This window comes from Prenolepis imparis, unplaced genomic scaffold (genome assembly GCF_030444845.1).
Source record: "Prenolepis imparis isolate NDT839.2.m4 unplaced genomic scaffold, iyPreImpa1.0 SCAF_15, whole genome shotgun sequence".
In the NCBI taxonomy this organism is placed as follows: Eukaryota; Metazoa; Arthropoda; class Insecta; order Hymenoptera; family Formicidae; genus Prenolepis; species Prenolepis imparis.
The window spans coordinates 4,795,162-4,810,032 of NW_028141173.1; the positions used below are offsets into that span (position 1 = coordinate 4,795,162).

The 14,871-nt window shown below is 35.6% G+C and overlaps 4 protein-coding genes across 5 annotated transcripts; 2 read left to right on the forward strand and 2 right to left on the reverse strand.

Moving 5' to 3' along the window:
* Window positions 1-12: 12 nt before the first annotated feature.
* Window positions 13-5,231, forward strand: Calr (calreticulin). The gene is made up of 8 exons (XM_083055827.1): window positions 13-189; window positions 2,163-2,267; window positions 2,349-2,552; window positions 2,932-3,083; window positions 3,366-3,632; window positions 3,720-3,956; window positions 4,109-4,246; window positions 4,456-5,231. Exons 1-8 carry the CDS (start codon window positions 105-107, stop codon window positions 4,471-4,473), a joined length of 1,206 nt encoding a protein of 401 aa, XP_082911953.1. The 5' UTR covers window positions 13-104; the 3' UTR covers window positions 4,474-5,231.
* On the reverse strand, window positions 5,146-9,046 carry LOC145946287 (E3 ubiquitin-protein ligase TRIM23). Of its 2 annotated transcripts, none has more exons than XM_083055825.1 (6): window positions 8,606-9,046; window positions 7,842-8,402; window positions 7,659-7,767; window positions 6,985-7,358; window positions 6,316-6,684; window positions 5,146-6,125 (listed from the first exon to the last, which is right to left on the reverse strand). In XM_083055825.1, the coding sequence occupies exons 1-6, from the start codon at window positions 8,672-8,674 to the stop codon at window positions 5,967-5,969; spliced, it is 1,641 nt and encodes a 546-aa protein (XP_082911951.1). In that variant the 5' UTR covers window positions 8,675-9,046; the 3' UTR covers window positions 5,146-5,966. The 2 variants fall into 2 exon arrangements, with proteins under 2 accessions (XP_082911951.1, XP_082911952.1); XM_083055826.1 differs by having other exon boundaries at window positions 5,961-6,145.
* Window positions 9,047-10,492: 1,446 nt separating this feature from the next.
* Window positions 10,493-13,082, forward strand: Gem2 (Gemin 2). Its single transcript, XM_083055473.1, has 5 exons — window positions 10,493-10,785; window positions 11,155-11,239; window positions 11,318-11,476; window positions 11,588-11,869; window positions 12,872-13,082. Exons 1-5 carry the CDS (start codon window positions 10,679-10,681, stop codon window positions 12,986-12,988), a joined length of 750 nt encoding a protein of 249 aa, XP_082911599.1. The 5' UTR covers window positions 10,493-10,678; the 3' UTR covers window positions 12,989-13,082.
* On the reverse strand, window positions 12,611-14,555 carry LOC145946076 (ubiquitin-like protein 4A). Its single transcript, XM_083055474.1, has 3 exons — window positions 13,946-14,555; window positions 13,618-13,723; window positions 12,611-13,538 (listed from the first exon to the last, which is right to left on the reverse strand). Exons 1-3 carry the CDS (start codon window positions 13,991-13,993, stop codon window positions 13,240-13,242), a joined length of 453 nt encoding a protein of 150 aa, XP_082911600.1. The 5' UTR covers window positions 13,994-14,555; the 3' UTR covers window positions 12,611-13,239.
* Window positions 14,556-14,871: the final 316 nt, after the last annotated feature.

Here is a 14,871-nt window from a genome sequence, read left to right on the forward strand (position 1 = left end):
AACCACGTCCGCCGAGGGAACATTATCGGCCAGTTCGTCGTGGCGGCAGGTGCATACTTCGTTGTTGTCTCTTCGGGATCACGTCGTTCTGTCGGCGTCCGAATATGCGGTCTCCCTGCGCGTTCGTCGTACTCCTAGTGCTCGCCCTCGCTGCGGCGGACATCTACCTGGACGAGAAGTTCAACGATGGTGAGTAAATGATGGGCGAATTTTCATCGCGAAAAAAAAAAAAGAAAGAAGAAGAAAAATACCGACCCGGCCGCTTCCTCCTCTGCCACGAAGACCGTGGCGGATCGGAAAGCGAGTGTCGCGGATGCGAACCACACCCTCGCTCGTTCGTCATCGTCCTCTCGTCCGGAAGGCACGAGAGGACGAGGGAACCGAAGAGGCGAGAGTATCCTGCGAACCTGTGTCATGTATCGCAGGAGAGACGAGGACGCGGCCTCTCCTTGGTAACCGCACGCCCTTCCGTGGCTCTCTTCTGTCGTCTCGGTCTGCGTATGTCACTTTCGTGCAGGACGAGAGGCAGCTTCGGAGCCAAACGCGATCGGAGCGAATCATTCATCACGTACAAACGTATATTCGGGATTTATATATAGTTATATATATAGATATATGTCGTCTCTGTAACTTTGTAAAGCGGTATCGGCCATATGCGCCACGACGCGTCGAGGGTGGGAGAGAGAGAGAGAGAGAGAAGACCGACACGCAGTCGGAAGTAGTCTCTCGTGGCAATCGTCGGCATCTCGTCCATCGCCATCAGCGCCGACATGACGCCGCCAGATCGATCCGTGGATCCTGCACACTCGGACCCTCCGGTTAAGCGATGAAGGACGCGACAGAAGGAGTTTCATCTCGTCGAGAAAGAGAGAGACGAGATTTCGATGCCGGGCGAAAATCACTCCTCTACAGGGCCGGCCAATTCTGCGCTCTCATCCTCCTCTTCCCTTCTCTCGCTTCCCGAAATCCAGCTTCTAAGGGATCCTCATCTAAGACTGACTCCTTTCGGATATGTCAAATGTAGAAGGTTCTCGACGTCGACGAACGGATCTTCCGACTGACGTGGATGTTATCCCGTTAAATTCAGATTTCAGAAGCTGCCCCGGCAAGACGAGAATTATCTTTATAGCTCTCTTCGTTCCTTCTTTAACTGTATACGTCTGTTTCACCTGAAATGCATAAAGCGTAAAATGCATACGTGTGACAGCCTTGGTTTTTTTAGCTACATTTTTTTCACACTCTCCGCGTATATAAAACGGAGTAAGAAATGGGATACTCGGAGAACGAGGCAAGAAAAGAGTTGTAAAATCAGAGAACTTCTTATGTTTATTCGAGTGGAATGCGATGATTAATTTTATTTTTCTTTATTTTTTACATAGAAATTAAATTTGCCGAAATTGCCGACGAGATAGAAAGAGAGAGAATACTATATCTCTCTTCTTCTCTGTTGGTACAGTTATATATCGTCGCTTTTTTAATTATTAACCGGTTCTTGCCTCCTCTCATTCATCCTCTTCGGGGACGTAACAAGAATTTTATATTTATATATTATATATTTTTATTTTGTAATTTTATGTATTTTATTATTTATATATTATATTTTTTTATCTTGTATTGCGAATATTGTTGCTTTACATTTATTATTTCTCAGATGAATCAGAATTCCGCGATAATCACGAATAATATATATTTAAGACGCATTAATTAAGGATCATTGAGATTGTGTGAAATAATATATACATACTGCATGTAAATATAATATTCAAAATACAATTTTTCTAATAAGTTTTTATTTTGTTCATTGATAATTGATGAATTGGTAAAATTATCTTTTTATTCAAATTTAATATCTTAAACTCAATAAATGTAACGTATAATAATTTATATAAATGTTTCTCATACTACATATATATTTTTATATATAAAAAATTTATATTATATATAAAATACAAAATAAAAATGTATAATATATAAATATAAAATACATAAAAATATGCAATATGTATATGAATAATAAAATACATAAAATACAAAAAATATATAATATATAAATATAAAATATATATAAAAATAATATATAAAATCACAATATATATATCTTGTAATGTTACGTTTTTTATATGTATGTATATTATGTCACAGAGTAACTATTTACTTTTCAGATTCATGGGAAAAGAATTGGGTCTATTCCGAGCATCCAGATAAAGATTTTGGAAAATTTGTTTTAAGTCATGGAAAGTTTTGGAATGATCCAGAAAATGATCAAGGTATTTGAAAAAATACATGGACAATTTATAAAATACAAAGTTTCCTTCGTTGGCATAATTTTTTTTTCAAATTTTTCTCAGGTATCCAGACATCACAGGATGCAAAGTTTTATGCTCTCAGTACAAAATTCTCACCATTCAACAACAAGGATAATACTCTTGTCATCCAATTTACTGTCAAACATGAACAAAACATAGACTGTGGTGGTGGATATCTCAAGGTATTTGATTGCTCGCTCGACCAGAAAAATTTGCATGGAGAAAGTCCATACCACATTATGTTTGGTAAGTTTTCTTATCAGAACTACATTATTGATAACTAACTCGTAATTACTGATAATAATTCCGAGCCTAAGAGTCACTAGTCATACCAGTGTGTGGCGAGTGCTATAGGACCTCGGAGAACAATATTCTTTGATATGCCCTGTGTATAGCAATTATGCATATTGCAGGCACCAGATAAGATACATTTATTAATTAGCTTAAATAAAATTTAACGTAATTTGTTTATTTTGTAAAGTAAGTGTATTTAGAAAAGTAACTCATGGATATATAATATATATATGTATATAAATTGTTTAAATTTATATACATATAATATTTATGCATTTTAATATATTAAAAATATATCGACTTTGACCATGCAATATCTGTTTTTCTGTAGGACCTGACATTTGTGGACCAGGAATTAAAAAAGTGCATGTCATCTTTAGTTATAAAGGCAAGAACCTTTTGATTAATAAGGACATTCGCTGCAAGGACGATATCCACACACATTTGTACACATTGATTGTTAAACCCGATAATACATACAAGGTAAATATTCACTACTAAAAAATTCATATGATATTATAATATAAACACATGTATTATCTTATCGAGCCTAGAGTCTCATGTCTTTCTAAGTGCCATGGAGGACAAGTGCTAAAGGATCTCGTAGAGCAAAGATTATCTTGTTTTGTTTATTGTACACGAACGATATGATTCGACGTGTGCGTACGGCAAAGACCAACATGTCAATATTATCGCCAAGTTTTGTTTAAGAACTATTACCAGAATATTTATTCGGTTCGATGATTCCTCAATGTAATCCTTCAGGTACTCATCGATAACGAGGAAGTAGAGTCTGGCGATTTGGAGGCAGACTGGAACTTCCTGCCTCCCAAGAAGACCAAGGATCCATCTCAATCAAAGCCTGCGGATTGGGATGATAATGTAACCATCAACGATCCGGAGGATAAAAAGCCTGAAGATTGGGATAAACCCGAGCACATTCCCGATCCTGAAGCTGTCAAACCCGAAGACTGGGATGACGAGATGGATGGCGAATGGGAAGCACCTATGATCGATAATCCTGACTACAAGGTATATTGAAATTGACATATATTTAGAATTTTATCTGATATTTTGTCATTTTTTCTAAAATTATGTTAATATATTTAATTTTTCCAGGGCGAATGGAAACCGAAACAAATCGACAATCCTAATTATAAGGGACCATGGATTCATCCCGAGATCGATAACCCTGAATACACGCCTGATCCCGAGCTATACAAGCGCGATGAGATTTGCGCTATCGGCTTTGATCTGTGGCAAGTTAAATCTGGTACCATTTTCGATAATGTTCTAATCACCGACGATGTGGAAGTTGCGCGTAAATTCGGAGAAGAAGTCTGGAAATCTACTGTGGTAAGCATTCGATTCTTGTTATTAGAATATATTTTTCTTTTATCTATCTTATTACGAATACATATAACTCATGATTGATTCAACGCATAACAATATTTATTATGAATGAGTTAAATAATTTAAAAATATTTTGTCTATTTTAAAAATTACAGGAAGGTGAAAAGAAAATGAAAGAAGCGCAAGACGAAGAGGAAAGAAAGCAAAGGGATAAAGAAGTAAAAGAAAACGAAAGCAAGGACGATGAAGATGATGAGGATGAAGAAGAGGACAACGCTATACCAGATGCTGAAGTAAGTATCTACAGATTTTAAACTTGTATATCTTATTTTAATAAGATTTTATGGAAGTTTGCACACATGATGTTTAACATTTTTTTCTGACATCTGCTGATGATAAAAATTGGAATTCCTCGTTTCTGAATGCACTCATTCTGACAAATCTATTGCTTGTTGCTTGATACTATCGATTATACTAACGGATTTTCTCTCTTTCTTTGCAGGAACACGACGAATTGTAAATATAAATAAATGTGTCGCGCGTGGACATAAACACACACAACAGACTGTATTCCAGGAGCTTCGTGGCCGCGACACGCACTAATTCTTCACAGGCACAAAATTGTAATCTAAAGACATGCAATAGCGAAAGAACAGGATAATAGCCTCGTCGATTCTGTCGTCCGCCATATTGTCCACGAGGACGTTAAGTTCGGTTTTAAGTTTCAAAATAAAGTCTCGCCCAATTTTTCCAACATTTCAGTAATTATTTTGGCCTTGATGTCACAATGCCTAAACGTTTTTAGTCGCCCGATATAACTCGTTTCACTCGAGTGCGAATTATCCTGAATCATTACATGTAAGCATGAATCGTGTAAGCATAGATTGATATTTCCACAAGATACACCAGGTGCGTGGAATAAAAGAAAAAGAATATTAAAAATTAGAGAAAGAGAAATAAGAAGAGAGTCATCTAGCCTGTGCAATCATCGGCGCAGCTCCGCAAAAGACTCTAAGTTGTTCCGTTTTTGTTTGTCAAGTGTTTTTATATACATTAAAAGATAATTCAGATGTAATTTAAATAATAATGCTATAGTATAATATATAATTATTATTTTAATTTCTTCATACGATGTAATTAAAAGAAACTTGTTCCAATTATAAGAAAAAAAAACAAGGATGAATGTGTGCAAACATGACTGAATGATAATTGGTACGATGTATCAAAAGCAACACAATACAATAACCCATGTAATAAAATAAATAAGACTTTTCTAGATGCGTGTGGTCAGAATTTATTTTCATGGGTCCTAAGCATTCTTCTCAATCAAATATCAACTTATTAACCTAATCCATCTTTATATTGTCTAGAGGAATGTGTACAAATTAACTATACAAATTGCTTCTAATTTCGTTTTTATATGTATATACATGCATATACATGTTATTTTGTAGTATCGTGTTTAAATACAGTTAAATCTTGTAGTTCAACTTTTGTGTTGGAAAATAAAGTGATATTATTGGTATTTGAAACTATTTTGGGATATAAGCATTATTTCTTTTTGGTATTACGCGACTTGAAAGAGCAGATTTACTTCGTGCATTGACGAGTTAATATAATCTACAATATATTAGATATATTAAGTTTATATTGTATCCACGCTCACAGAGCGTATAAAAGAAAAATTTTTATTTGTATAATATATATATATTAATAAATTAAAAAAGAAAAAATTAACACACATGAAAGTATGATCGAGTATGTCGGCATAAAAAAATGGTTGACTTTTTCTTTAGTAATTCTTCACATATCAATAGAATCTATTTTGTGAAACAATAGCTCATAGAAAATAAATCATTATTTACACCGACTACACGAATATCTTTCTTGTGCAATTTCTATTTACCTAATTTCAGTCCACTTCGATCTGTCCCTATGTGGAAGCCACATTAGTAAACATGTCCTTCGACTTCTTACCCATATAAATAGTTCCATACAAAAAAAAAGAACACTCTATACACATTGTGTCAAGAGCCAATCAAGACCCTGCAGGGTACCACTGGCATTAGTAACTAAAGATGAGCCCTGAATGTGCCATACTCTCGCACAACAAAGTTTATGCAAACCAAATATATCAACTAGCTCCTCAATGCTTGCACAGCCTGCAATATCCTATAAAAATATATATTTGCCTAAAATTTACATTATACAATCTAAGTAATTACAAAGTCGTATTTAAAATTGAGTTGACAATTACAGACTTAATATAATCCAAATGTCAACGTTGCAAATATCAATATGAAAAACCATTTCATCTAAAAGTTAAATATAACCTACAATATAAATGAGTAATTACATTTACCTGTTTATTAGCGTAGATTAAAAGTAGAGCATCCTTGAGTTCTCGTTCATAAAGTATCTTCGATAATTCATTCTGCGCTTCCTCAAAACGAGATCTATCACTGGCATCAACCACAAAAATGACAGCTTGCGTGTTATGGTAATAATGCTTCCACAGTGGCCTGAATTTCTGATGGCCGCTGACGTCCCAGAGAGTAAACACGAGATTCATATATTCTAAGCTGTCGACATTGAAGCCAATAGTGGGAATCGGTGGGCTTGACAACGTGACACCACGCATAGCGGATAGAATACTCGTTTTTCCCGACCCATCGAGTCCCAAGATCACTACGCGCATATCGATCTTTGTTCCAATATGTATCCTATTATCCTATAACAAAAATGCGTTAGAAAAAAATTATTAAAAAAATTTTTTCTTAAAGATGGTAGACAAGGCAAATCATATAATTTGATCGTAGCAATTAAGTAAAAGTGATTGAAATAGTTGACTTTAAATAGTTTGAGAAAAAGAGATCAATATAAAAATTTATTGTAATTGCTTTATAAGCTACTCTGAATCAAATTATTCCAGATAAAAGAATTTACATCTTAATATAGAAACAACTGAACAATTAAGAGATGAATTATAATTCATTCAACATCAATAATCACTTTAAAAACATTAACAAACCCTGCTAAATATAATTGGTATAGAGGACTCGGGGCTGAGAAAATCTGGTCCCAATTGCGCGTAATGCTGTTGCTGTTGCTCCAACGTCGCCAGAACCTCCTTGACTTTTTCCGAGTTACTCAGTAATTTCCAGTCTTCGGAATCGAGTATGCTCTCGCATTGGATACACACACCGGCTACATGCGACCTCGTGGTCGTGAGATCTTTCTGTTGCTGTCTCAGCGCGCACAATCTACCGCGAGTCTCTGTCTCGATATACGCCATCGCTGTTTTCTCTTGTTCGGCCAGAACAGCGCGTAGTTCCTCGAAATGATACCGTACTCTCCTCCTCGCGTCTTCAATTGCCCAGCCTTCCAATTCTTCAATTACTATTTCTAAAAATATAAATTGACAAAAGATATATGAAGAGACAAAAATTCCTTCTTAACTCTTATTCCCTACTTGAATCTTTGTTTATATATTAACTTTTATATATTAGCTTTTTGTTTTATTATTATTATTTTTATTATTTTATTATTAGTTTTATTTTTATTATTAGTTTTATTATTATTATTTGTTTTATTAAATATACAAAATATAAAATAAATACATATGATGAAGATTTAAATATATCGACAAGATAAAGATTTATATTCTCTTTTTTAATTTTGAGAGAAAAATGTAAAAAAAAATACCTATTTTGTGGGCGGTGTCTCTCATGCTTTCCATAAATTGTGTCATCTTCTGCAACGCCGCGATAATGGACTTCCTGATGTTCTCGGCCTCCTCCTTTACTAATGCCGGCTATAATTTAAAGAATAAAAAAAATTGTACCAATGTACATAAACTGACAGGTTAACTGCTATAAATAAAATCACCTTGTGCGTGCTGTGTTTGCCATACTCTTTACACAAATAACACATCAAGGAATTGTGACAGCCTTCTTGGGTGCACGTGAACTCAGCCACATGCTCCATGTGTATCGGACAGCGAGGTTTCTCACGTGGCTTCTCTGACAATGGCACCCGTCTGTGTTTGCCTAATGTTTTAGACGAGTGTGTGGCGGTGTCGCACGTCTCGCACAGATGTGTGGCACAAACGGTGCAGTAGAGAACAGCTGTGTGAGCCTCATCTTCGTCGCACGACTGATTTGACTGATGCCTCTCGCGTTCCAGCACTACCGTCTTCTCGCTATTGGACTGCTCCAATCGTTCGAGCAGCTCGATGAGGGCGAAATTCTTCTTCAGACTGTAGACGCTGTTCTCATACACAGCGGTGGGTTGTCGGTCAAAGGGACACAGCAGAAACTGCTGGTCTTGCATGCAATTTCTCAACCGCAACAAGCACGCATGGCACACTGTGTGTCCACAGTGCAACAAACGTGGTACTTTCACACCATCCACGCTGAAAACCTCTTCGCAGACGCGACATTCTAGTACCTACAAGCAATCAGATACATTTTATGAGTGAAAAAAATAAGATAACAATTAATATTAAATTTGACAATTAAATATTTGATAAACTTGTTCAAATTAAATATTTAATTTCACGTACTATTGGCGCTAATATATCTAACTAAATATCAACTAATTTAATATAATATTGTATATTTATTGCCTCAAAATATGTAAATATCTCTTACATTCGATTTGGGCGCTGTTTTCAGCGAATGCTTCAAGTGTTTACTCAGTTGATTGGCGTCCTCGCTCATTATGCGATGATTTGATGATTTAGATTCTCTTCTGCCTTTCACCTAGAAATCCAGTTGCAATTTCCACAATTAGAGCACAACTAACGGAGGTTAACTTTAAATAGCGGAATCCGTTCTGCGTGAAAGGAGGTTTAAATCATTTAAATCATGATGAAACCGCAGAATGGCGCAGAAAAACTATACACATAACAAATGACACTGCATGTTATTTTGTATGCTATTCTCGAATGTTTTTCTCCACACCTTCATGTCTATTTAACTCTTTCCTCGACTATAATTTTTGTGAATATATCATGGAATTTTTATATAATTTGTTTTTATTTTTAATTCGTTATCTCATCTTCGAGTTCCAGCAACTCTCCTCTTCTAACTATCTTTATCGATCTCGTTCATACAGAAGCGAGAAAGAGATACGTTTTTCAGATGGGACGTAGCCAATCAGAGATCGACTTCTCGAAAAGAAAGCTTTTGATTGGCTTAAATTTGATTGCGCGTTCTCATGTGTGATATAGGGTTTCTGTTGCTGTTTTTGTTGCCAGGTCTGTTGCTGTTGCCAGTTCTGTTGCTGTTTCTGTTGCCGTTTCTGTTTCTGTTGCTGTTTTTGTTGCCAGGTCTGTTGCTGTTTCTGTTGCCAGTTCTGTTTCTGTTGCCATTTCTGTTGCTGTTGCCAGTTCTGTTGTTGTTGCTGTTGCCGTTTTTCCGATTAAAATGACATCAAACACGACATAAATCGGATGATTTTTAATTAGATAGGTAATTAAAATTTTGATTACATAAGTAATTAAAAATTATTTAATTTATGTTGTGTTTGGTCATTTCATTTGGCAATCATGGTTGCCTCTTTCTCGTCGCTTATTGCTCGAAAGTGCGCATGCGCGGCTACTTAAGCACGAGAGAGAGGCAACCATATTTTCTGTCTCACTTCCTTGGGACATGTTTCAGACTGCTATTCCCCTTCCATTTATATATGTTCTAAGGTTCTAGCACAGACATGAACCAATCGGTCGTTTTACCGTGGCACCGAAAAGTGGATCTGGCTACGAAGTACCGCCGGCTCTAAAATGGATCCAGTTAGCGCCACTGTACCAGCTAGAAAAAGCGTTTCACGAAAAACGGCGGCGTGGCCCCTCTCATTCTTCTCTCTGGCCCCACCTAGGATTTTATTTGCCCCCTCTAACTTGCCCCATGTTCCGATATTACTGCCAGTACTGAAAATATATAATATACGTAACGTAAACTATAGCTTTTCAGTACTGGCAGGGTATATCGGAACATGCCCATAACGGGCTGGTTACGGGCCTGTTTAATATTTATTCCTAATATTTTTCCTATTGTGCGCAGGGCCTAATACTTACTGCACTAATTCACCGGTGCAGCGATAAAGAACAAACCCATATTTTATACCTGAAAAACATCTGTCAGCTTAATTTTATTCTCCTTACAATACTTATTATATTATTACAAAAAATATGCAAAATTAAATTGAGAAAGGAAATAAAATACTTCTTCTTTGCATTTTCACAAAATATGTAATGAAATATCTTTAAAAATAATCTTAATCGTAAATTCTAGAAGCAAGAATTATTCTCCTGTAATTACATCCTATTGCAATAAAAATTAAATGACATCAGAATATTTCTTTACTTCTTGTATTTTTTTACGAAATCTAATTGTTAAAAATGTATATTTTTAATAATGTCAATATTTTTCTACACATTTGCCTATTTTTAGATTTAAAAGAAATATATTATCAATACTGATTTTGACAAATAGAAATTACAAATATTGATATTTTATTTTATTGTATAAAGAAAGATAACTCTTTTAAAGTTATTCTTTCAAATGGACCAAGCTTTATACAGACAGTTCTATCATCCAGCTGTTCGCCAGCTGATGAACAGTGAACAGCTCGACAGCAACGCGAAATTAACCTAAAACTCAAATTTTTGATGGCTTGGCAAAATATCAGAATTCTTCGCTGAAAAGTGAAAATATCGAATCATTATGATGGATTATTTAAAACAGCCGGTATTTGAGATAGGAAATATCAACGAAGATATTAATCTTTCAATGCCAGCTACTTCCGGAGAAGAATACATTAAACGAGTGGTGTAATTTACAATAAGATTTGTTTATCTCAGTTGTACTTTTTAAATCTTTTCTCCTATTTCTACAATTTTAAACATACATATATTTTTACTCCATTTTATTGCATAAAAACGTGAAAAAAATGTATAGAAAAGTCAATTAAAAATAATCATTTAATTGCATCAAAGCTTTGTTTTCTTCTGTATCTTACTAAAGATTTTATCTTCATTCCATCAAAATTTTTTCTTACCAAAGTACAAATATATATATATATATTTTTTTTTTTAATTAAAAGGATTAACTTAAAAAGGAACAAAGTTTTTGCAATTAAATGTAGAACAAAAATTTTTAATTAAAATTATTAATATTTAAAAAAATTATTAATATTCTAGGATAGAAGCCCAACAATGTGCAGATGTAGTGGTAGCTGATATAAATTCATCATGTATAAAACCTTCGAGAGGTTACATTAAAACTGTAAGTTGATTCTAGTAATAATGCGTATTGACAACAATTTAACAAATGTTCTACACTAATATGATTTACTTATAAAAGTTAGCAGGATGTGTTCAAGCACCACCAAGCCTCAGTCCAACCTTGGAGTGGCAACAGTATCAGGTCTCCGACTTCTCTAATCTAAGACTGTATATAAGCCAACTAAAAGACGAAATACAAGTGGGTAAACGTAAATGGAGACCACCTGACATTCATCTGGTACATAAATCTTTTTTCAATATTATTACATAATAAACTTGCCTAAAACCTGAAAAAGATCTTGAATTACTTATTTATTTAATCGTTTATTTCTTTTCTTTGATATTACAGCCAAACATAAAAGATGATCGAGACACTTGGATCAGGTTCTGTTTAAGTAGCAAAGAGAAAATTGAACCCACATTGAATACTCTGTTTTGTTTCAATCAATCAACTGTACAGCAGGTACTTGAATATCTGGTGCACTTTGCGGAAACTGAAAGAAAAATCGAATACAAAATAGGCCAATGGATCTACTCGTTACTCGCAATCTTGGAGCAACCATTGCAGCCTGATACCTGTTCCTGCCTGCGTTCGTTGGCACGAGCATGTTCCGTCATCCGCGCAGATTCTGTAAAACTTATTAAATTTAACTATTAATTTAATTAGTATTATTGAAGTAAATCAATGTTGGATGTAAATTAACCAATGTCACTCTGTTTTGAAAAGAGAGAAAATGTTCACAAATGTTATGTTTATGTTTGTTTAATCTTATTTATACAAATTAATATTTGCAAAGTATAGCCTGTAAAGATGTCAAAATCGATTAATATCAATTATATATCTTTAAGTAATGTGACGAGGGGGAAAAAGAGGAAGAAACAATTTTTTCCATTAAATAGCAACAATTAATAATAACGATAAATATTTCGATTTTTTACTTTCAGCAAATGAAAAATATTGATTTTTCATTAATTCTTTAATAGCTAATTGCTTTTTGTTTTGTTTTAGTATAACAATGGAAGAACATAAAATAAATTTTAAGTAGCCACATTACTACATAATAAAAAAGTATAATTTAATATATTCTCTCTTTTCTACATGCATACACACATGCACACACACACACACACACACACACACACACACACACACACACACACACACACACACACAAGAATTGAATTTCTATATAACATCTTTAAACTATAGAATAACATTGGTTCTTTTATAATTCCAAAGCATCAATTTGACACAAAGAAAAGTTCAGTTAGATGTTTAATATATTTTGTTTCTTATTACTCGCCGATCTATTAATGATATTGCTAATATAAATTAATATAGGGAAAAGAAAAACAGGAGGGAAACGCTTAATTTCTATTAACAAAACATGTTTATTTTGTTAGAGTAATTTCCTGTTTACTCTATTCATGCTGTTGCAATGTCATTTCCAGTGTTAGAAAAAGGTTCAGGTGATAATAAAAACATGTGTTTATCAGATTACAAAAGGTTGAGAAAATAAGAGACTGAACTTTTCTTCTATATCTGAACTAGTTCGTCGTCTCGTTAATATCTACAAAAGTTTACATTAAAATTTACTAACGACGTCCTCGTCTTCTTGCTCTTTTTTTTCAGCGAGAATTGGACGCGCAGGAGCTAGGGGCGCTGAATTTATTCATCTGTTTGGTGGCGAGATACTTCCGTCAATTAGATCTGGCAGATCCTTCAGAATTTCCCAATATATTAACCTAATTATGATGTAATGCGACACATGTATACATATAGCGATTTTAATCACTTTGTAAATCAATTGACATTACGTTTAAATTTTAATTTTAAACGTAAAGTGGTATGTTCCAAACCTTATGCTCGTACGATTTAAATACATTTAATTACAAAGTACCAATTATTGGGAGGCGCAATATATATAAGACAATGCTTCAATTAAATAAACTCGTACAATAATCAATCGATAAGCAGAATTGAAAAATCTTGAGTTATTCTTAAGCTATGTTCTCTTGGTCCTGGAGTAATGCAATGGCTAGTCTCTCTAGATCATCATAACTAAGGCTATTCACTTTATTTTTCAAGTCCTTTACCAGCTCATTGACTATGGACTCTGTCTCAGATACCGTGTAGTAATGCCTGAGCACTCGGGAAACTTCATCTCTCAACAAATGAACGCCCGACTTCTGCGGCGAAGATTTGGCTTCACTGGAACCTTCCTCCGCTTTCTTAATTATCAAGAGATTTAATTTACTGCCATCTTTGATTCCTGGATAGAAACTTAGTGGATTCTCGTCTAGGACATATCAAATAAATCATATGTAATGACAATTATATACAATTACACAAGACAATAGATAACTGAATATTCTTACCTGCTAACGTCTTGCCAGTGAGTAATAATCTTTGTTGCGGTACATCGATACCCAAGAGATCGCTCACTTTGTGTTTCAACTCCAATACTGTCTCCGATGGCAATATCTAAAAATCATATGAATACAATGTATACAATAATGTATTTAAAAAAAATGCTTATAGCCAGATATATAGAAAAAAGATTGTACGAGAATGTACTAGAAAGCGCTTTAGCCTTCCATTCAAACGTTTAAATATATACTCTACTCTCTAATTCATTTGAAACAAACATCAATTTAATATCGTACGACTATAAATATTAATCCAAAATAAAATTCAGACACTTACGTCAACGACACATTCTTTTCCCTGCAGCTTCTTCACGATCACTTTCATGATGAGCGGCTTCGATAATGATTGCGAAAACGAGATTGGACCGTGTTGGACCTGGTGCGTACACGCACTCACACACGCACGAGAGGAGCGTGCACGATGATCAGGTTTCTCCGAAGAAAAGCGGTGCCTCCGTTTGTACCGATAAAAGCTGGCGCATCTTACTCCGCACTCGGTGAGGTTATATTTTGCGTTCACACGATTCGGCGGCGCGGAGCGTCATCGGCGTCACCGACTGTTATTTCCTCTCCTACCTCAGGACGCGGCTATCGATGCGATTGCCTGCGCGGATATCGATAGCAAGAGTCTCGGTGTCTCGTGATGACGATTCTCCCGATCGACGACGCACTTCACTAACATGTTATACCTCCCGTCACCGAGTCGCCGTCGAACCTTCCGCGCGCGCGAATTTTATTTCTCGTACACAGAGAGAGAGAGTATCTCGTTTGTACACTCTCGACCTCTCCTTTCTCTCTTTTTTTTCCTTTTCTCGTCGTGACTGATGACGAAACGCGAAACACCTCTCGTATTCCTCCGTGCTCGGGCGGCGACCAGTGTTGCCAATTTCAGGTCGCACAACCATAGAATAGAATATATAATATTAGAGCGCGTGTCGATGTGCGCGGCGCGTTCGACTTTTAACCTTCAAGTGGCGCTCTGCGTCACGTGGTCGCGCGCGTCGGAATTCGGTGCGCAGAGTGGGGGAGAGTGGTGGGGGGATGCGCGCGCTGGTGCGCCCCACCATCCCCACCCCCCACCACTCGCCCCCACTCTGCGGACCGAATTCCGACGCGCGCGACCACGTGACGCAGAGCGCCACTTGAAGGTTAAAAGTCGAACGCGCCGGGCACATTGACACGCGCTCTAATTTTATTATATAT